Consider the following 24193-nt stretch of genomic DNA (forward strand, 5'->3'; position numbering starts at 1 on the left):
CAACAAATACAAGCTCAGCACCAAATGGCTGCAGTGGAGAAGTCTACCAAATAGAGAATTAACACCAATCTTCTTTGAATACTTCCAAAACTGCAGACCATCGAGTGTTTCCAGACTCATTCAATAAGGTCAGCATTTCCCCATAACAAAGCCAGACAAAAATACTCCTAGAAAACTACAGATCAATATCTCTTATGAAGACTGATGCAAAAATCCTCAACAAAATACTAGCAAACAAATTTAACAGCCTATTAAAAGGATTATATACCATTAAAAGTGAGATTTATTCCTGGAATGCAAGGATGGTTCCATATGAAAATTGATGTGAAACATATTAACAATGAAGAAATAAAAAACCACTTGATCAACTCAAGTGATGCAGAAGAATCATTTGACAAAATTCAACACCCTTTTGTGGAATAAAAGAATAAGACACTCAATAAACCAGAATAGAAGGAATCTATCTCAACGTAAGAAAGGCTTCATATGAAAAGCCCACAGCCCACATCATCCTCAATAGTCAAAACCTGGAAGCCTTTCCTCTCAATCAGAACAAAGCAAGAATGTCCACTCTTACTACTTTTATTGAGCAAAGTACTGAAAGTCCTATCCAGAGAAATTGGGCAAGAAAAAGATATTTAAAAAATCCAAACTGGAAAGAAGTAAAATTTATCTGTTCATAGATGACACGATTTTATATGTAGAAACCCTTAAAGATCCCATAAAAATATTGATAGAACAAATAAATTCAACAAAGTAGAAGGATAAAATATCGACACAGAAAAATCGGCTGTGTTTCTATACCCTACGAATGCACAATCCAAAAAGGTAATTCAGACAATAATCCCATTTAAAATAGCATCAAAAAGAGTAAGATACTTTAAAATAAAATTAATCAAGGATGTAAAAGATTTGTATACTGTAAACTATAAAACATCATGGAAAAAACATTAAATAGATGAAAATAAATGGGAAAGACATGCTGTGTTCATGAATTAGAAGACTTCATATTGTTAAAATATCCATACTACTCAAATTAATCTACCAATTCAAGGTAATCCCTATCAAAATCTCAATGGCATGTTTTGCAGAAGTAGAAAAATCATCCTAATTCATGAAACCTCAAACTCAAGGGACTCCAAATAACCCAACAATCTCAAAAAAGACCAAAATTGAAGGCCTCACATTCCTCATTTCAGGACATATTACACAAAGTTACAATAATCAAAAGGCTATGGTACTGAAATAAAGACAGCATGATCGGTGGGACAGAATAAAGAGTCTAGAAATAAACTCCTATATACATGTATATGGTCAAACGATCTTCATCAAAGGTGCCATGACCTCACCATGGAGGAAAGAACAGTCTCTTTGACAAACAGTTCTGGGAAAACTGGATATCCACATGCAAAGAATGAAGTTGGAACCCTTAATGTATACCATATGTGAAAATTAACTCAAAACAAAATGGATTTAGGACCTAAACAGAAGACCAAAAACTCTAAAACTCCTAGAAAAAAATATAGGGGGAAAGCTTCATGACATTGGATTTGGCAGTGATTTCTTGGATAGGACACCCAAAGCACAGACACAAATGCAAAGATATTTGGGACAAATGTAGACAAATGGGACTACATCAAAATTAAAAACTACACATCAAAGGAAATGATCAAGAGAGTTATAAAGGCAACCTTTAGAATGAAAGAAAGTATCTGAAAATCATCTACCGGAGGGCTCCCTGGGTGGCTCCATCGGTTGAGCATCCAACTCTTGGTTTCGGCTCAGATCATGTTCTCACGGTGGTGAGACAGAGCTAGCTCTGGGCTAGCAATGCAGAGCCTACTTGGCATCCCCTCTCTCCTTCTCTCTTTGCCCCTCCCCTTCTCTCTCTCTCTCAAATAAATAAAGTTAAAAAAAAAAGAAAAAAGAAAATCATCTTTCTGATAAGTAGTTAAACTCCAGAATATATAAAGAACTCCTACACTTCATCAACAGTGATAAAAAAAATCTGATTAAAAATGAGCAAAGACCTTGAATAACGTTTCTCCAAAGAAGATATACTCAGGCCAACAAGCATGTGAAAGGATAGTTAACATTACTGATCATTAAGGGCGCCTGGGTGGCTCAGTCGGTTGAGGGTCTGACTTCAGCTTGGGTCATGATCTCATGGCTTGTGGGTTGGAGCTCGGCATCTGGCTCTGTGCTGACAGCTCGGAGCCTGGAGCCTGCTTCGAATTCTGTGTCTCCCTCTCTCTCTTTCCCCCTCCTCCTCTCATGCTCTTTCTCTCTCTGTCTCTCAAAAACAGATATTTTTAAAAATTAAAAAAAAAAACCCACTACTGATCATTAAGAAAATGAAAACCACAATGAGTTATCACTTCACACCCACCAGGCCACCAGGATGGCTTTAATTATACACACACATATATGTATGTGTGTGTATATATGTAAAATACAAAAGTAAAATAAATGTTGGCAAGGATGTGGAGAAACAAGAACCCTCATACATTTCTGGTAAGAATGTAAAACAGTGCAGCTGCCATGAAGTAGTTTGGTGGCTCCTCAAAAAGATAAACATAGAATGACCGTGTGACCCAGTAAATCCACCCCTAGATATGTTCCCAAGAGAAATGCAAACCACACAGCAACTTCTGCAGGAATGTATATGGCAGCCTTGTGCTTAGTAGCACCAAAGTGGAAAAACCCAAACAGCCACCAATGGGAGAATGGACAAACAAGCTGGTATATACATCATGGATCAATACGGAGGCATAAAAAGGAATTAAATACTATGCATGCTACAACTTGGAAACATCGTTTTTACAAAACTAAATGAAATAGACCAGACACAAAATGTCACATGTTTTATGATCCCTTTCTTACGATCTACCCAGAACAGGCAAATGCACAGTGACAGAAAGAAGGCTCTGGTTACCAGAGCAGGGAGAGAGGTTTGGGGAAGGATTACATAGCGGCTGCAAGCTGTTTCTTCTGAGGTGATAAGGGAGGGGGTGGTTTGCACAACATTTTGAATAAATACAACTGCACTGTATAGTTTAAAACAGTTAACGAGGTTATATAAATTTCACCAAAAAAAAAAAGTAAAGAGGAACTGGCTTACTTTTCTTTTTCCTCTTGAGATAACGCTCGCCAAACAATATTATTCAAGCGGCTGTTAAAAAAAAAAAAAACCCATCAGTTAGTAGCGGTATTTTCATTTCATGGCAAAAGGCTGACCCCAGGCTCTGAAGGGCACAGCAGGAAGAGCCCAAGTCAGTGACACCCCCGCTGGACCGTGCCACTGTCATTTGCTTAAAGATACTGGAAGGGAGTATCTCTGCATCTGGGCATCGCCGCAGAAGCCTCATGGCTTTGTAGCAATTGTGTTAAATACTAAAGGAGGGCACACATCTCCACTCAGTAAGGTAAAACCCAGGCTAAGAAATGGTAGTAAACAAAATGGCTGTCATTTTCTTGACAACTTGTTGTTTTTTCTTCCTATGGAAAAGTATAACTGTGCCCTTAGTTTACCTTCTGTACATATTCTTCTACCTGGATTTTAAGAGCAAAGAGGGTTAAGAGGGTCATAAATAATAGGATCAGAACACATTTTAGAGATCAACCAGCCTGACCAACTTGTTTTCCAAACGAGGCCACTGGGAGGGGCAAGGGGATGAGGTGTCCTGCTCATTCAGCATGGCCGGTGGGCAGCGGCAGTGCTGGACTTTCTGAAGCTCATCCCTGAATATGTTTGTGGAGAGGCAACGTCAACGCAACAGGGAAGGAGGAGGCTGACACCAGTGGTTTCTGTGGGGCAGTCACAGCTTCTCTTCTTGTTATGAATCACGCCGCTTCGGTCAGAGGTGCCAGCCCTGTCCTGTACACCTAGTTCTGTGCCACTCCATCATCACTCAAAGCAGGCCTCCTGACGTGCAGGGCGAAAAACACTGGCTCCAGGGGCAGTGAGCTGGGGCTCCAGGATAATCAAAAGCTTCAATAAAATGAGAGGGGAGAATCCTGCCCCCTCCAGGAGGCATTCTCTAACCACTGGACCCAGCGTCAGCGGCACAGGGCTCAGAACACTCTGGATTGTGTTACCCTCCCCGATTTCCGCTCACGAGCCTGGTGAGACCACGGGAAAGGGAGTCTGGCGTGCGGTGAACACCACAGGCTCTGGAGCCAGACTGCCTGGGCCCAAAGCTCAGTTGGCTTCTCCTCTTATTAGCTGTGAGCCATTGGGCCAGCAGCCAACTTCTCTGCGGAATGTGGACAATAATGGTACCTTCCTCCCAGAATTGTGAGGGCTCAGTGAGCCAGTGTGTGCACAGCAGAGAGAACCTGTATGACGCAGGTAAATGCTCTGTAAGTTATACAAAGTCGGGAAGTAGGAAATAAGCCAGCTCACTGCTTCTGATTTGCTTGGATGTTTTTGGTTCTTTGGGGGCCTATTTGGAAATTAGGTTTCTTTAATTATGTGGTTCATGTATTGGTAAGAGGGCTTCTAAGATTTGTTCAAAGGACTCATAGGATGCATTTTTGGTTTGGGTGTGTATGCTTCTCTGAAAACAAAAACAAAAACATAACTTACTTTAAAACTCCCCTTAAAAAAAGAAAATAAATAAAATCTCAATATATCCTCCCCCAAAATCCCCTTAAATCTAGACCTTGAAAGTGGAGCCAGGGCAGTAGGGAGGCTGGGAGTGAGGACAAGGGCTTTGGAGCTTCATGGCTCTGGGTTCAAATCTCAGTGCCTCTACTTTGCTGCTGTGTGATTCTGTGTTACACAGCTTTTTGAAATTTTGTTTTCTTATCGCTGAAACAAGGATAACACCACCTACTTTGGTGCTGGGAGGATTGAGATGTACATATAAAGTGACCAGGAATAATTCCGTGATTATTCCCTCCAGGTTCTGAAGATGGGCGAGGCTTGGAAACTGAGAAATGCTTAGTGAATGTGGGCTCAATTAGAGAGCACATCCCACTAATTTCAAATCAATCCTTTAGAAAATACTTTTCTAAGAGCACACTTATATAACCTCTGTTATTTCCCTATTTTCCTCCTATACAGAAATACTTCAAAGCACACAGGGCAGAAGAAGTGTGTGGGTGTGAACTGAGGGCAACTGAACGTGTGTCAATCGTGGCTCCACTGACTGCTCAGGTGATGGTGGGAAAGCCATGTAGGGTGTGGGATGAGGGCCGTCCCTGTGAGATGCCGAGAGGGCACGTCCAGGGGGACCTCTCTGACACTGGCCCAGCCCCTTCACTCAGGGATTTTACAAACCACAGTTCTCCTCTTTGTTTTGTTTTAGGAGAGTGAAACTTGGTTGAGGGCTTACATCACTCGCTCTCTATCTCCAGCTGGACAAGTCACCTTGTGCCCATAATTGACTCATTTGCAAAGCAACTTGTACCTAAGGACACTCGGAAGTCTACCATCAGGCCAAGCACTTTGGAGGTTTTAGGCAGAGGTTACTAAAGATGATCCCACAGCCAGGTTAGAACGGATGCTTCTCTTGTGGGTCTAAGGGCCACAACCTTGACCTTATACTCAAAATTGAAAAGCTGCAGAAAGATCACCCCAGAAACCAGCCAGCCCTGGAAATCTTCATTCATAGTTTATATCCAGACACACAAAGTAAAAATTGCTGTCTTGATTTTTAAGATTTTTTTTTGGTTTATTTATTTTTGAGAGACACAGATTGTGCATGGGGGAGGGACAGAGACAGAGGGAGACAGAATCTGAAGCAGGCTCCAGGCTCCGAGCTGTCAGCACAGAGCCCTATGCAGGACTCGAACTCATGAACCGCTAGCTCATGACCTGAGCCAAAGTCGGATGCTTCACCAACTGAGCCACCCAGGTGTCCCTCAATTCTTAAAGTATTAAAACAGAAGGACTCCTACACACAGCCACTAAGCGTGACCAAAATAGCTAATTTATGTCACTATTTTGGCCAAAGGGCTGTGAGCTTCCTAATTATCTAGTCATCGCTAATCATACAAATTTAGGGTTATATTTGGCTTACTTGTGAAGGGAAACTCCTTAGAAATGTTATATTGGGATGGGATGGGAGTAAACCAAGTTTCCTTAATCATGTTTCCTATTATATTTATCTTTAGAAAGATGACTCAAGAAGGAAGAGGGAATTGACACTTATGACAATAAAATTCTTAAATACTCCTGAATGTGAAGGATCAGGAAGTTTTGTTCTGGATCTGTGTAATATTAATGCTAGTATGAATAGTATTAAATAATAATATCAAATAATTCATTTAATGTAAGTATCACATTAATATCACATATTAATTCAGTGATATTGGATTTTAAATAATATTAATCAGATTAAAATTAATGTGATTATTAATAATAACAATATAGTAAAACATTTCTCTAAGGGTACTAAAAGGCTTTTCCAGATTCACTCATTGGAAATAAGAGTGGGATAAATCACTATGTCTGTAGTTTGGTTCTGCTATTAGGGAAGGAGGGATCCTCGCATTCCAGAAAGGGAAAGGGTCACCGCAGGGGGGAGGAGCTGTGTGACTATGATACTCAGTATATTTTTGGTTATTTTAGGATCAACAGATTCAGGGACTGAAAGAAGTATTAACATTGATTGTTCCTTATATATAATTTACATAACCCTCACAACCATCCTGTGAGGTGGATTTTATAAATAAGGAGTCTGAAGCCAGCAACTGTTAGTTGACTGGCCAATTAGATGTCAGAACCAAGAATGAAACCCAGAATTGGGACTTCAAAGACCTAGCTTGTGGCCCTGCACCAAGCTTTCACAGACCAGGGAATTCTAGAACTCAAATATTTGACTGAGTCAAGCAAATTCAATTATAATATGAATATTACTGTATTTTAATTTTGATATAACTGAATTTTGAATAACTGAATTTGATGAATTTTAATCACTAAATGTGAGAAGATCCAATTCAAATTAAATTCCGATAGCCAAATACATACATAGTGACACCTGCAAGGGAGAGGGGACAAAGGGCAGAGGAAGGCTGCTAAGCCCTTGCCCTTCAAACTGACATCCTTCAGGTGTGAGGCAGGCCTGTACGGAAGCTGTGAGCCCTCTGAGGGCCACCTGCAGGGTGGGTGGTGGGGTCACTGGGAAAGGTCTCTCTGAGGAGGGCCACTGGAGCTTAGGGAAGACAGGAATGAGAGAGGCCAGCTGGGGGACGGCAAGAGGAGCAGCACTGCTGGCAGGCAAGGGAAGGCAGAGCAGAGGGGCAGCCCCCCACGTACAGCAGGGAGGGGGACATCTACAGAACAAAACCTTAGGCTCACGGTGAACAGTATGCCTTGGCATAGTCCATGCTGTCGGCAAGAGACATGAAGGGTGGACAAGAGAAATCCTGAGGAGGCTGAAGAACTCATGTAAGCCAGCCTCTATTCTTACGTGAGGGCAGGAGAAGGCTCCAGTGAAAGAAGATTCATAGAGGCCCGTGAAGGGCACTGTGGGGAAAGGCCAGCCTCTGGACTGGATTGTGGTAGGAGTCAGGCTTTATGCTTTTTAAACACACACTTAGCACAGTACAAAATAACAACAGAGCAGCATATGCTGGCTGGGATACTTCATTAACTTTCATGGACTTTTTTTCATTTCTCCCACTCACATGGCAGTAAGTGAAAACCCAGCTGCACAGCTTCTAGAGCAAATACAGTGCTTGACATATAGGAAGCACCTATGTTTGTGATGCTACTGCTGATCATCCTTATGAGTAATTATTAAATAGCTGCTCCAGATTTTAAAAAATCTAAGCTAGGGGCACCTGGGTGGCTCGGTTAGTTAAGCAACTGACTTTGACTCAGTTCATGATCTCACGGTTCATGGGTTCGAGCCCCACGTCAGGCTCTGTGCTGACAGCTCAGAGCCTGGAGCCTGCTTTGGATTCTGTGTCTCCTTCTCTCTCTGCTCCTCCCCCTCTTGCTCATGCATGCTCTCTCTCTCGAAAAAAAAAAAACATTAAAAAGATAAAAATTAAAAATTAAAAAGTTAAAAATCTAAACGAAAACAAGAGAAAACAAACAAAAACAAACAAATCCCACAGCCATTAAAGAGCAGCCAGGAATGATACTCACTTTTCATAGCTCTTAATTGCCTGTTCCACTTTTTGCTTGTAGATATTGAGCTTGACTCCTTGGGGGTTAATTAATGTCATCTTATTTGTGTCATTGCACACATGTGCCAGAGGGAACACCTACACACCAATACCAAAGGAAAGTGTCATTTGATAGGTTAATGCCTTCAAAAATGGATCTACACAGCCATAAAGTATGTCTTTCTAATTATAAAATCAATATGATTACAGAAAAATTAGAGAATACAGAAAATCATAAAGAATCAGAGATATAATTGCTAACATTTTTCTTCCAATTTAAAAACCATGTATATATGTTTGTTTTTGAGAGAGAGAAAGAGTGGGAGAAGGGCTGAGAGAGAGGGAGAGAGAATCCCAAGCAGGCTCCACACTGTCAGTGCAGAGGGTGACACAGGGCTGTAACTCACGAGCCATGAAGTCATGACCTGATCTGAAATCGAGAGTCAGATGCCTAACCGAATGAGCCACTCAGGTGCCCTGAAACTATATATTTTTAAAATCACCATGACCACACACAAAAAAACTGTTTCAGAAAACTTCAGCCAGAATCAAGTACTATCTTCATAAATGCCTGTCAAATTGACATGAGCAATTTTTAAGAAAAAAGTTCTCCTTGTTGCTACTTTGCAAATTACTACCTGGGTTAAGCATCTTTTTCATATAGTTACTTTACATTTGATTTTCTCTTTAAAATATCTGATTATAGTTAACATCTTTAGACCATTTTCCTTGTCAACTTATAAGATATTCTTATAATGTCAAATAGAGAAGCCTTAGCGATCATATTTTATAAGAACAGGGGAGTACCAGAAAGAGAAGACTCCTTTTTAGTCTTTCTGTCTACACTTGGTGCTTGCTTTTGAGTTTGGAAACGCCTATGATCCCATGCCATCTTAATAGTACCTATAATATTTTGTATTTATATATTTACCTGTTTGCATATTACCTCTATCTCCTTCGTAGAATGTAAACTCCATCAAACCAGAAATTTTGTTTTATTCATGACTGCATACCTATTACCCTAGAACACTGGTTGGCACATAGTGTGCCCTCAACAAGTATTTGTTGATAAATGAATATATGCTCATAAAAAGGTATATTTAATATCTTAATATAAAAAGTCTAAATAATAGAATACCAAGCTATAATATGGTTTCAAAATTATATATGATTCCAACCATAAACAGCATGTAGGCATTTTGAAAATGTGGGGAACTGCTTTTGAGAAGTAAATCATTACTTTCAATCAAGATGATATAGTTCATGCTTTTATGTTCTCTCTTGTATCCAAAAATCACACAAAAATTGTATGTTCTTATTAAGAAGGAAAGGTGGGAAAAAAAGGTCAGATGCATGGTGGAAAAATTTCTAGAGAGAAAAGTTGAACAGAACTGTGAACAAGTGAGCAGGGCTGAAGTTGTGGACTTGTTGACTCTGTGTCCAAAGATGGCGGGGGGGGGGGGGGGGGGGGGGACTCAGGGGGAAGACGGTTCCTGGAGAGCAAGCGGGACTCTGAGTGTTCTGCAGGACGAGGGCCCAAGGCAGGCTCAGTCCCTGAAGCCAGTGCTGGTATGAGGGTCTCTCACCCCTGGAAGAAGGCTCTGCCAAGTGAGAGAGGGCACTGATGTAGCCTCACCACCCAGAACCAAACCAAGCCACCCTCTGAACCTGTCACATGCCAGTACCGCTGTGGAACAAGAGCTCTAGACACCAATTAAGGGAGTCAGGGGATGGATTTAGGCAACTGCAAAGCAGAAGGAGAGAGAGAGAGAGGAAGGAAAAAAAAAACCATTAAAAAAATCTTGTTAAAATGAGCCACTGTACTAAAATTCCAAAATATACAATGAAAATATGTGAAAATGATAGCTGAGAAAATCAATAATCAGAATGTCAATTTACCTGAAAAGAAATTAATTTCATTAGCTATCTGGACTTAATATTAATTATAATTAAAATTAACAATGGTTAGGTTATTCAAAGAGTACAGTCATACAAAAGTACAAAGACATACCATAAGAAGAAATGGATGGGAAAAAGAATATTTTAAGGAATAAAATTAATCTTGGAAAAAACAGACAGTGAAATGGAAGACTATTAATTTTGTAATTTAAACATCAAGACCAAAACAAACAAGATAAAAGGCAAAGATTCAGGAAACTAAAGAGAAAGAAATAAAGTTAAGAGGCTGCAAAGTCAAACCTCACTATTTGTCAGACACATGAATTCAGCACAACTTTTGTCAAAGGAAAGGGGCCAGAACAGTGGGTTAAAAGGTGAGTCCACTAGACTTTGAACAGGCTGAAGCTTGCGGAAAAGGGGAAGAAGAATTCAAAAAACACCACTCTCTAAATAGAGCTACACATCACAAAAACTTTTCAGAGGAAAAAGAAATCAATCTCAACAAAATGAAAGACCTTTACATTTTTATCATCCCTGGAAAAAAATACCCCTTTAGAAGTCTATAAATAGCTCTCCAAGAGTGCCAACACATGGCAAAACTGCAGATCAACGCCACAAAATATTTAGCAACATGATAACATATTAATGTTCTACTTCCCTCTTTGGTGGTTTTGGATCTCACGCCTTGCATGGCCATCATGTACTTCAGTGTGGTAGTAGTTCAAATTTGGCTCATGTGCACCCACTCTCATTCCTTTCTGCATGCAGACTGAGGGAAAGACAAAGTCCTACTCCACACCTTCACTCTGTGGTATTAGTTTTTACAACATGGTGGTCACGTGGAGGACCCATGGGATATTCTCTTTATGATGTCAAATTGCAGTGTCACTATGAGGTCACTAGGGGCATTCTCACAGGACTTGAGGGATCAGAACCATGGCCACCCAGCTTCTGCAAGGATGCATGTGGGGAGGACAGAGAATCTGACAGATCTGTTTGAATGGGAATAAAACCTGATCACACCACCTTTGAAAATGGTGTACTTATTACCTCTTATAATGCAAATCAAGAGAACCCCTTGGATAATATTTGATAACAAAAGAGAGCCTTAGTTTAATTCTCTTGAGAGTAACCTAAAAGAAGTCTTACCAAATTGGTATTAAAATAATCACGCCCCATGTGAGAAAATTTTAACTAGTGGAAAGGGAGGGAAAGGGAGAGAGAGAAAGAGGGAGGGAGGGAGGAGGAAAGAAATGTTTATTATCATTACTATAATAGAAATGTGGGCAGATCAACTGACCTCCCTGAAGGATTTGTATAAGTCCTTGAAAATACTATCTGCAGAACTGGTGTCTTGACATAAATGAAGGTATCAGAGTTGAAGATCTGTTATTTATAGTAGATACCAATGTTAGAAAAAGTTGAAAATAAGGAAAAGGACAGCAATATACCAAACTTAAAAACTTTGCAAGCTATTGTTTCTCACTTCCAAAAATTATCTGATGTGCTTTCTTTAAATGGAGTCTATCCTTGAATGAATGAAGTTTATACTAGGCTTGGAGAAGTGAACAGTGCTGTGAGAAACCTCCAAGAGCTCTTAGAATTAGATAGTTCAACGTCATTGTGTGTGTTGTGAGCACAGTTGGAAAATTGTGTAGGCTGATTAGTGAGGATATAACCAAGCAGGTTATGCAGGTATTAGGACCTGAAGATCTCCAAAGCATTATCACCAAATTGGAAGAACATGAGGAATTTTTCCCAGCATTTCAGGCATTTACCAATGATCTACTTGAAATCTTACAAATTGATGACTTGGATGCCATTGTACCTGCAGTAAAGAAATTAAAAATACTTTCATACTGAAAAAAAAAAAAGAGACTGAGAGAGAGAGAGAGAGAGAGAGAGAGTCAGTCACTGACCATAAGGAAAGAAGAAATCACCGGAATTCACTGGAATTCGTGGACATCCAATTTCAGCCAATTCTGTTAGAATTTTTTTCACTGTTAGCCCAGAGAAAACCCATAAGCAACCAATCACTGTATTTAAGAATAATTTTGTCAGTGGCTCAGTCAATTAAGTGTCCAACTTCAGCTCAGGTCATGATCTTGCAGGCCTTGGGTTCAAGCCCCACGTCAGGCTCTGTGCTAACAGCTTAGAGCCTAGAGCCTGCTTCAGATTCTGTGCCTCCCTCTCTCTCTCTGACCCTCCTCCACTCGCTCTTGCTCTCTCTCTCTCTCAAAAACAAATAAACATTAAAAAAAAAACAATGTTGTCAATAATGGTAATAGTACTTATCCTTTACTCTCTGCCAAGCACTAAACACTCCCTACATATCTTCTCATTCAATCCCTATACAGATACATACATTGAACTGCAGGTTTTTTCATATGGCTTTCCTCTTACTAAATTCTTCAGTTCTTTATTTCTTTTAAAAAAAACTACTAGTTTTCTCTATAATACATGTACGAAAAAACCATTTATTGAATATTTGAAAGACTAAAACTATAAACAATGAAAATAATGGTGAGGGCTCTAAAAATTGTTTAAGTGTATCTATACTGTAAAACATAATGAAGTCTGGATTCTACCAAATTTGAATTCTTAGTAATTAAGGCACGGGATAAATGTAACTTGCTATTTTTAAACAGCACTTGCTAGAAACATGAATACTGTGAAGAAGCCTTTGAGACATTTAGCTTACATAAGAAAACTATTCTGAAACGAGAATAGAAAATTAAAACAAAATACTATTTTCACAGAGCAACTGGCAATTTTTTTTAATGTATTGCTTTTAAGTGATAACAAAGATACAGGTAAATAAGCACTCTTAAAATTACAAGTAGGGGCAACTGGGTGGCTCAGTTGGTTGAGCATCCAACTATGACTCTGGTCATGACCTCATAGTTCATGAGTTGGAGCCCCATGTCAGGCTCTGTGCTGACAGCTCAAAGCCTGGAGCCTGCTTTGGATTCTGTGTCTCCCTCTCTCTCTGCCCGTCCCTTGCTTGTGCTCTTTCTCACCCTCTCTCAAAAATAAGCATTAAAGAAATTCCAAGTAAACTATGCAATAATGAGGGGAATAATTAAAGAAGCTGTAATGATTCATACTATTGAATATTGGTGCAACCATTACAAATTCATCCAAATATGGTCATTACAAGGGAATATGTTCATAATGTGATAAGTGAAGAAAGCAGAATACAGAACTGTATGCAGAGCTATTAGCTGTGAAGTCATATTACAGATAGAATTTCTCCTGTAACATTCTGTTTGTCAGCAATCCCACATTTAGAAAATGAAAAAACAGTATGAGACTATGTATTTTTATATTTATTGTTCAACCCTGACAATTCACTAATCTCTTTTTTTCCGACTAAATCAGTTCTTAGAACAAATATCCTAGAACTTGCTGCCAGATTGGCCAAGGAGAAGTCTGACAGGATGTCCATAATGAAAATGCAAAAGCCATGCAAATCCTGCATGGGTAACTCTGAACGCAGACACAGTGGCTTTATAGACAGTGCAGTTGCACAAAATGCTGAGTGTAGAAGCTTAAACGTCTGCTTTCAAACTAGAACATCTCCAGTCTCCAAAGAACAAAGGAAAACAGGACCACAGAATTAACTGGCAAAGAAGCAGTGTGTCAACAAGATCATTCATAAACGCATGATAATATGTTACTCACTACAGGGTAGATTATGTCTCTCATTTTTCATCTAAACTTTTAGGAAATAAAAGGTTGTTCTTTTTCAATGTAGTGAGCATTTTAATTGGTAGAGTAGATAAATATTTGTTGACCTGGAATAATGTTCATTGTAGACTGTTGAGTAAAAATGAAGGCACAAATCTGTATATTCAGTTTGACTTCATTTTGGTAAAACAAACACAAAAAAGAAAGGATACATATCTAGATAAGAAGGTCTGGTCTGACAACCACCAAGTGATTCACCAGTGGTGGAAATATGACTCTATTGTTTCCTTCTTTTTGACTTATCTGTATTTTCTAATTTTTAGACACAGTGAATATATATAGCTTTTGCAATGACTGTCCTTTTAAATTTTTAACAAGATAAGCCTTTCTATCAATATATATTTTCATTATGTTCAATGTTACATTTGAAAGCAACAAAATGCCTGTCCTTCACAGCATCCCTAACCTGTTTGCACCTAACTTCATCAGCTAAATGATGAGATGAATAGTAACTTCACTAAGTTGCTCTGATTTTTAGACTCTTTGATGATATCTAATATTTCACTCAGTATCTCGTGGGAGAGCTCATCATATACTATATTAATGGGATTGTGCCATGACCTGTCAGGAGTAAGGACAGAACTAGTGTGTAAGTCCAGGATATTTGATCACAGAGCTATGTGCCTAATGAACCCAGATTAGAGCAAAGCAGGAAAGCCTTGGTGGGATGCTGTTAAAGACATCATGATGTTGATGATGATGATGCAAACTTTCTAATGATACAGATTAATGTTCCCAAATTATTTGTTTTTTTTTTCTGAAGCAACTGGCAATAAAGAGCTTTCAATGACAGATATGTCAAAAAACTAAAACAGTTTTATCCTGTATATGACTTGGTGAAGAACTAATCTTTTTGAAAGAGCTAAGGTAAAATTATCTAGTCCATTGGAAGCCAGAAGTGCCAGTTAGCATCTTGTAATGAAGAGTTGCTAGGGCAACCTCTCTGCTCAAAACTTCATTTCCAAGGTGACAGTTTTGGACAGCTCATCCAGGAAACATGAAAACCAAAACAGTGTTGTGTTCCAGAAGAAGAAGGAGCCCACACATAAGTCATGAATGAAACAAAGAGCTGGGGACAAAGCCAAACACTGCTTTACAATTCAGCCCAGACAGATGTGACCATGCACAGACCATAGGAGTGAGAGTCAATTAAAATTTTTAATGAAGTGTGTTAAGATTCATGTTTCCTTTTCAGCTCTGTTTTACTTTTTTAGAAAACATTAGGTGCAAATCTCAAAAAGCTGTATATCCCACTACAGAAGATATATTTTTAGATTATTGTTTTCCTTTTCTTTCCATTTATCTGTGAGGGTCTCTTCCAGTCAGAGAAAATATTAAGGAAGAAAAGATGTAAGTGTGCTTTGAGAGTGAAATTGGAATTTACTGCAGTATATTTCTATCATCATCATAATTCTTGCTCTTACCATTAAAAATGGAAGAAGGTAGCATGCTAGGTGATGTGCCACTTAGGTCTGTGATGAGAACTTACATGGCCGCAAAAGGCTCCAAGCACAAGTGCTCGTGGTAGAAGGCAACTGAAAAATGTTGACCCTTATTCCTTGACTTTCTAGAATCAGAAGACTAGAATGTTCTCCTAAAGGACAGAACCCTCACTACTCTTCCAGTTTTTCCTTCTTAGGAATCACTCCGTATTTTTCTCTTTCCCAGACCCACATGGTTTAATCCTATATACCTGACTTCAAAAATGGCCTTGGGAGTACCTGGGTGGTTCAGTACATTGAGAATCCAGCTGTTGATTTTGGCTCAGGTCATGAGCCCAGGATTGTGGGATCGAGCCCTGCATCAGGCTCTGCACTGGGCATGGAGCCTGCTTAAGATTCTCTCTCTCTCTCTCTCTCTCTCTCTCTCTCTCTCTCTCTCTCTCTCTCTCCCCCCCCCCCCCCCCCCCCCCCCCCGCCCTGCCCCTCTCCCTTGCTCATACTCTATCTCTCTATAAAAGTTAAAAAAAAAATTTTTAATAAAAAAAAAGAAAAAATAGCCTTGGATCCATTGTTGCTACCTGGGTCACAACCACCTAGGCCTTGCCTCCTGACCAATCCTTACCTTTCCAGCCTCAAACCTCTTCAACTTTTCTGCATATTGCAGCCAAAACCTGAACTTGATCTTTTCTCTCTTCTGCTAGAAACCCTTTGGTTGTCCTCAGGACGACATTCGAAACTCTTAATCAAGGCCCTCCCTTGATGAGTTTTAACACCAAACTTTCTTTGGAATAACAAACTTTCTTTGACCCTGAGACTTCCCCACCTGGCTCTCACTGCTTAGGACGTCCCTCCCCACCTCCCAACTCATCACCTGATGACTTTTTTTCTGCTCCCAGCTCTGAACTCTCATAGTCAAGTGTGAAGCCTTCTTTGACAAGGGAAACTGGGTTAGGGGCCTCTCCTGCATCTTTTTATTTTGTACTTACCACCTGTCACATTTAACTAGAACTTATTTTATTTTATTTTTAAATTTTTAATGTTTTATTTATTTTTGAGAGAGAGACAGAACAGACAGAGTGAGCAGGGGAGTGTCAGAGAGAGAGGGAGACACAGAATTGAAGACAGGCTCCAGGCTCCTGTCTGTCAGCACAGAGCCTGATGCAGGGCTCAAACCCACAAACCGCGAGATCATGACCTGAGCTGAAGTCGGATGTTCAACTAACTGAGCCACCCAGGCGCCCCGAACTTGTTTTAGTTACTATTTCCTCCATGAGATGGCAAGCTATATTTGGGTAAGAATATTGGCTGTCTTATTTAGCTGTATTCTAGAGAGCAGCTCAGGGCCTGCACATAGTAGGCATATAATGTTTGTTTAATATTTTTATAATAAAACCCAATGTTTATTGAGTGCCTGCTAAGTGCAGTCTATTATGTGCATTACTTCTTTTAATTCTGTAACAGTCACAGAGTAGATATATTATTATTACATGAATTACCATGTTTACAGTATGAGCCAGTGAGGAGAGGAAAGGTTGAATAAGATTTTATGTCTGCATACTATTTTCAGGGTTTTCAAAGCATTTCTAAACTCATAGAGCAAATGTTTATCAACAAATATTATATGGAGTTCCTGTTAGGAAAAAAGGCTGTCACTATAACTAGTAGAAATGTAAAATTTATTTAAAGGGTGATTTGGTTTCACCTGTCAAAATTTTAAATGTATGCACCCTTTCGGTCTAGCAATGCCACTTTACAGAATCTATCCCAAAGAGATTTGTACATGTGCCCAAAATCTATGTGCAAGGAAATCTGTTACAGGATTGTTTGTGATATGGGAAAAAAAGGATCCAGTGTAAATGTCCGTTAATAATGGGAAAGAACGGGGTGAAATGTAGAGCATAAGGAATATAGTCAATGACATTATAATAGCATTGGATCGTGTTACACTTGGGCTGAGCACAGCATCACGTACAAAGCTGTCAAATCACTATACTGTACACCTGAAATTAATGTAACATTGAAAAAGAACCTTGAAACCAGTAAGAATGAGACTTTTATCTACACATGTGGAAAGGTCTCTAAGACATTAATTTTTAAAAGATAATTTTTATAAAATAACATAATTTATAAAAGAAAAATGACAAATCCATATGGTATCACCTCATTTATGTTTACTAAAATTGTTATGTATATGTTTATAGTATATGTTATGTATGTATATGTACATATATGAGTTTGCACATAGAAAAAGAATTAAAAAGATATTCAGAAAGCTACTCAGAGGGTTTCCTTCCTAGATGAGAGGAGATGAGAGAGAAGATTCCACATTATTTTCCTTTAAAGACTTCTAAACGGTCATTCCCTACTGAGAATGTATTCATATGTTACTTAGTAGATAAAATAATAACTTAAAAAAAAATTAAGTTCCCTTTATATTTTACCATTTTATCATTTGTTATAGGTCTGTTTTTATCAACTTTTTTGTCAGCATATCATTAATATATATTCGAAATACTACAACAAAAACTAGAAGGTACATAAACCAAACCCCCAAATCTCCAATAATCTCATGACTCAGATAAACACCATTAACATTTTGGTAAAAGAGAAAAGGAGGGAGAAATAATGCCATGTCTTATATCATACTTACATGTAACCAAATTCACATACTATATGTGAAACTTTGTGCCTGATTTTATCATTTAGCATTAATTATATTAAGAGATTTTCCCTACATCATTTCTTATTCTTTAGAAACATGACATTTAATTAAAGTGTGGCATTCCATGATATAGATGTTTTGATATTTAGATTGCTTTCAGGATCCTCAATGTTAGATATAAGGTAGTGCTAACTAACTATTCTTTGAACATAGGTATCAGTATTTCTAATTATGAAATATCTACATATGAATTTACTGGAGAAAAGACTATATGCCCTTACCACCTCTGAATGTACTGCCAAAGCTGCACCAATTTATACTCCAGTATAAATCCAGTATATGCAGTAAAAAAAAAAGTTCCAATTTAATCCTATCTTTGCCATCACTGTTTATCATTATTTTTATTCATTTATCTGTATTTTTTTTAACCTTACAAATGTGATGGTGGTGGTAGGGGAGTTGTCTAATTGGTTTATCAATCTGTATTTTTTCTAAACACATATATTTGATTACCAGTAAGAAATATTTTTAACTCCCCTCTGCCACTGGATTTTCCACTGAGGTATTTACCATTTTTTTAAATTCCTTTATGGTATGAATACATGTGCATGTGTGTGTGTACACAGAACAACAAAACACTGATTTCTATGCACTCATGTGCACACACACACACTGATTTATAAGGATGAACACAAAAAAACATATTTAAGACATTATTCCATAACATTTTTTTGTATATGTTACAAATATTATTCTGAGTTCTACCTTCATTTTACTTACATGTTTTTATGTAACATAACATTTTTTTTGTATGTAATCTATAAATCTTTCCCTCATGGTTTCTTCCTTTGATCTTATGCTTATACCTCACTACCTGATCATGGTTTTTTTTGTTTTTTGTTTTAATTTTTGAGAGACAGAGAGAGACAGCATGAGCAGGAGAGGATCAGAGATGAGAGGGAGACACAGAATCTGAAACAGGCTCCAGGCTCTGAGCTGTCAGCACAGAGCCCGACGCGGGACTTGAACCCATGAACATGAGATCATGACCTGAGCCGAAGTTGGATGCTTAACCAACTGAGCCACCCAGGTGCCCCTCATGTTTGTTTTTTGAGAAATGTACTTTTCCAAGTTTCAGGTTATTGGGAGGTGCAGAAGGAGACATGGTAAGCACAAGAAAATTCTACTTCTCAGGGAAGTTCACTAAATACATCTTATTCCAAATAAAATTCAAAATATTAATAAAATAGGGGCACCTGGGTGGCTCAGTTGGTTAAGCGTCCAACTATGGTTCAGGTCATGAGCTCATGGTTTATGGGTTTGAGCCCAGTGTTGGCCTCAGTGCTGACAGCTCAGAGCCTGGAGCCTGCTTCAGATTCTGTGTCTCCCTCTTTCTCTGCCCCTCCCTTGCTTGCACTCTATCTCTCTTTCTCTCTCAAAAAATTAATAAACATTAAAATTAAAATGTTAATAAAATAAATACATAGAATAGGAGAAGCTGCTCCCAAACTTCCTAGAAGAAATAAACCAGTGTTTGGTTTATCGCTGTTGCTTATGGAAGAAGTCAAGTTCAAGTGATATGTTGTTATCAATAAGGCTAGAGTTCACTGGCGGTACAACTAGAACCTGCAGTCACAAGGTCTCAGCCAGGGACAGAACCACTCACCAGGAGGCACAGTCATCAGGAACATAGCATAAATCACACACAACCCTCAGAGCACAAACCACTGGTTATGTCAAAACAGGATGCATGCTGAACCCCAATGGCATAATGTCTTAAATGTGACTAATAGAAAAAAATTCACCAATTCCTTTGCTTCTTCCAAATACATCAAAACCAGTTAGATAAAGTCATTTTAAAAAAGGTTTCCTGCCTTCGCTTTTTTCAAAATTTTATGATGGAAAATTGAAACTATGTAAAAAAGCAAGCAGACAATAGAATGAGCTTCGCCTTACTCAATATTCTTCTTATGAAAGTGTAGCTATTATCAACTCACAGCCAATCTTGTTTTATCTAGTCTTTCCCTTCCCCAACTACTCCCACTATCCCAATGATTTGGAAGGAAATCCCAAATCTATAAATATTTCAGTATGAAATGAGATCTTTTAAGGATACTATTTCCACTTAGTGCCTATAAAGCACTAAAGGCTATGTTCCTATTTAAATCGTTAGTTGCCAGTGTATTTGTCCGGAAGCATGGGGATTTGATCTTCATATCCTTGTTTTTTGTGTGTTCCACATCCTTGAACAATCTGGCTGTTCCACTGGATCTGTTCTTGCTAAAGGCAAGGAAGGACTTTCTGGTTGTCCAATTCAAGGGAAATCTCCTTTTTTTATTTGGCTGCTCTTTTTATTCATTTGGCTGTTCTCCATGTTTAACCTGCCCAAGTCCTCCTACTGTTTGTTCCCCTTCCAGGACACGACTGTCACTCTCTTATGGTTCTTTGCTCTGGCTCACTCTCAGTCTCTTTGAATCACCTTCCCTCTTTCTCTCTCTGATTTTTTCTTTTGGAGACTTCTATTATGGAAAAGATGCACTGTATTTAGGAAGAGAAGGTACGCAAAGGAAGGACATAATCTCTCACAAATTCTCCCAGTCCTTTGATACTGGATGATGCTCACTCTTGCCTCATGACTCTGAGATGCTTTTCAAACATTTCTGCAGCTCCAACTGCCACCCACTAGCAGTCAGCCATGAAAAAGGCCAATTTCTTCTCAGCTTAAAAACAAAAATGTTTAAGAGCTTTCTTCTCTCCTTTTTACTATCTTTACAAATGCTTTTCTTTTCAATGGCTGAAATACGTTTCTGTTACAACTGTACAAGACCAAAGTGGATTACTTTTTACTTGAACTGGAAATGAAAAATACATCAGGGAGGGACATATAGAAAATCAGCCTTACCTCATCAAAGACCTTGGAAACAACATACTTGTTCAGAATGGGAACGTAGGTGGGGGTGTGAGGGACCGCTGCCAGTGACAAGGCATCCATGAGGGTGAGTTTCTTGGCAACCAAGCCATGAGTTTTGAGCCAGTTTTCTGAAGACATACTTGCAGAAATAAGAACACAAAACTATGATGCGTAAAGCTTGTAATAAACAAAAACATAACACAACGTTCCTAGAAAATTAAAGTATACTCACTCTTGGCCATGAACCTGGCTTTCTTCCCGACTCAGTCTTTCTAATGCTTTGCCATCTGGATACTCATTTGTCAACAGAACACTCATTTCTGTGGAAGGAGAAATGACAGTTGTATAATTTCCTTATATATGTTTTTTTATCAAAATGCAAAAGGACTGCACTTATCTCAGAGTTCAGTTGTGACTGAAGGCTAATAAAAGGACCATATTTCAGAGAATACCCATCTGTCTTAGTGGGTTCTCAGGTAAGATTCATTTACAATTACACTAAAGACCAATGCACAGGTACAAATGACCTTATTGTTTTGCTTACCTACTTCACCCCCTATCCATTCAGATCTCTCTCCAGGAAGGATGAGACATTCATTCTCTCATTCCCCAGAAAATACATTTTTTAAATGTTAAATGAGAATGCCATTAACCATTGATTGTTCAATGTTGCTCTCATTAGACTCCCCCCAAATTATACAAAAGAAGCTTGATCAACATTTTAGTTTCTAATGGTTTGTTTTGTGGTTTCTCCACTCTGTATGGAAAACCAAAACTCCTATTAAATCTTGTGTAGTTGTAGGTACAAATTTTCAAATTAATACTTGGGGTTGTTACTATATGTCCTTATATAAACTTGGATTTATAAATGAAAAGAGATATTAGCTAGTTGAACTAGCAGCATCTAGAAGAAGGAGTGTTTGGGAGTGAGTGAGTATAAGAAAATCTAGTTCACTCCAGCAGGTAGACCTGATTTACAAGGAGTCCCTGAATAGGAATCAATCCCATCCCTCTTAAAAATGATTTGTCCCTGCCACCCCCAAAACGAATCTACACCCAGCTCTTGTAGGAACAAACACAACGGGCGAAGGGAAGGCAGCCTGGGCTTCCTGACCGGGCTTGCCTCCGTCACTTGGAGTGTTCCAGCTGCTGGAATTGAATGAGTCGTCCGTCCTCTCACTGCACGTTGAGCTCCTGAGGGTGGACATCTGGCTTCTGAGCAGGCTGGTTTTAGTTGATTCTGTTGGTATCAAAGGGAAAAGGATTAAAGGAATTTGGGACAAAGGAAGATATTTTATTAGATGCAACCATTTCCTTGGATCCTCAAAAAGAGAATGCAGGTTCAGTCTCCCAAACTTCAGAGAACAGTTCTGCCACCAACTCATTGCTGAGGTGAGAGCAGAAGCTCTACCCGTCTTTGAGAGAGATCTGCTTGCAAGCTCACTCAAGCTGTTGGCAGAGTTCATTTCCTTACAGTTGTGGGACTGAGGTCCCTGTTTTCCTTGCTGGCTATCAAGGTGGGGGGTGGAGAGAGGAGCTCTCAGCTCCCTAAGCACCTGCACGACTACTCGCAGGGCACCTTGATCTTCAAGCCAGCTTCAAGCAGGGCACATTGAGTTCCCTTCATGTTTCAAGTCTGTCTGACTTTCATTTCTGTTGCCAGTTGGAAAAAAGCTCCTGCTTTTAAGAGCACCTGTGAGTATTACTGGGCTCTCTCTCCTAGACAACTTTGGCTTAAGGTCAACAGAACATAATATTGGGAGTGATACCTCACCCTGTTCACAGATTGCAGCCCTTTAACTAGCAAATAGCTACTTAACAAATATTGATATTCAATCTGTGTGTTGTGTATGAGGTAATGAGCCTGTACCAAGACATTTTGTTTTTCATATGTGATTATAGAAACTGCATTAATTCTAAATGTGTTCTGTATTTCACAATTTGGAGGCACAAGTACCAAGCCTTTATGAAGTATTCATGTATGAAACATGCTCTTGTTCTTTTTAAAAAATTTTTTCAATGTTTATTTATGTTTGAGAGACAGACACAGAGCACGAGGGGGAAAGGGGCAGAGGGAGAAGGAGATACAGAATCCGAAGCAGGCTCCAGGCTCTGAGCTGTGAGCACTGAGTCCGATGTGGGGTTTGAACTCACGAACCATAAGATCATGACCTGAGCCAAAGTCGGACAACTGACTGAGCCGCTCAGATGTCCCAATGTGCCCTTGTTTTCAGTAAGAAGGGACTTAGCCTCTCCTATAGAAACTAGATAATTAGACTGAAGATGAGTTAATAATCTTTGAACTGTCTACCTTTTACACACAAAGTTAACACCAGTAGTCTCCATATATAGAGATAGGACTGTGCTATGCGTTATTCATTATTTTTCTAGGCAACCACAGGGTGAGTACGGTCTTGGTTGCCTCTGCAACCAGGAATTAAGAAGGAAAAATTTCATTGGGAGTGATGTCTGAACAAAAGAGATAAATGATCCACATAGGAGAGCTGAACTCTGGCAAGGTACCTTGACCAAAATCAGTAGACAAAACAACAGGTGTGCCATAATGAAAATAAAATTTAGTTCCAAAAGTCTCTAAACATAAAAACTGCATTATTCCTAAACCCAGAAAATTGTGAATAAAAACATATTTATCTGGCAGTGGATTCAACCACTTAACTACTCCCCAAGCTTTATAGTTAGTCACCACATTTCATTACCCTTCTACATCAAACATGAAACAGAAAAAAAAATTCGGGACAGGGATGCTTATCAATAGCAATGATCCCAAAACTAAGTGGAAAGAAGGAACTGACAAAAGTCTGTTAAGATGTTTAGGACAGGGGTGCATGGTTGAACATCCAACTTCAACTTAGGTCAGTTGTACCCACCTCTGTCTACCCCTTCCCTCTTGTTCTTGTTCTCATTCTCTCTCTCTCAAAAATAAACATTTAAATGTCCTCTTTGGAGAAGTGTCTGTTCATGTCTTGTGCCCATTTCTTCACAGGGTTTTTTGTTTTGTGGGTGTGAAGTTTGGTGAGTTCCTTGTAGATTTTAGATACTAGCCCTTTATCTGATATGTCATTTGCAACTATCTTTTCCCATTCTGTCGGTTGCCTATTAGTTTTCTTGATTGTTTCCTTTGCAGTGCAGAAGCCTTTTATCTTGATGAGGTCCCAAGAGTTCAGTTTTGCTTTCATTTCCATTGCCTTTGGGGATGTGTCATGTAGGAAATTGCTGCGGTTGAGGTCTAGGAGGTTTTTTCCTACTTTCTCCTCGAGGGTTTTGATGGTTTCCTGTCTCACATTCAGGTCCTTCAGCCATTTTGAGTAAATTTTTGTGTATGGTGTAGGAAAGTGGTCTAGTTTCATTCTTCTGCATGTTGCTGTCTAGTTCTCCCAGCACCACCTG

General features: G+C 39.0%; 1 protein-coding gene across 10 annotated transcripts in view; it reads right to left on the minus strand.

The window, feature by feature from the left end:
• VWA3B (von Willebrand factor A domain containing 3B) overlaps positions 1 to 24193 on the minus strand; it is a 201411-nt gene that overhangs the window by 42642 nt on the left and 134576 nt on the right. For 7 of the 10 annotated variants that reach the window (XM_029937205.1, XM_029937211.1, XM_029937210.1 and 4 more), the window contains 5 exons: positions 21900 to 22025; positions 21018 to 21105; positions 20777 to 20924; positions 8102 to 8220; positions 3122 to 3172 (listed from right to left, as the gene is read on the minus strand). In XM_029937205.1, the coding sequence (XP_029793065.1) occupies positions 3122 to 3172; positions 8102 to 8220; positions 20777 to 20924; positions 21018 to 21105; positions 21900 to 22025 (532 nt within the window). The remainder of the gene's footprint in view (positions 1 to 3121; positions 3173 to 8101; positions 8221 to 20776; positions 20925 to 21017; positions 21106 to 21899; positions 22026 to 24193) is intronic. The other 3 variants (XM_029937213.1, XM_029937207.1, XM_029937214.1) reach the window with 2 other exon arrangements.

Source organism: Suricata suricatta, chromosome 4 (assembly GCF_006229205.1).
Source record: "Suricata suricatta isolate VVHF042 chromosome 4, meerkat_22Aug2017_6uvM2_HiC, whole genome shotgun sequence".
Classification (NCBI taxonomy): domain Eukaryota; kingdom Metazoa; phylum Chordata; class Mammalia; order Carnivora; family Herpestidae; genus Suricata; species Suricata suricatta.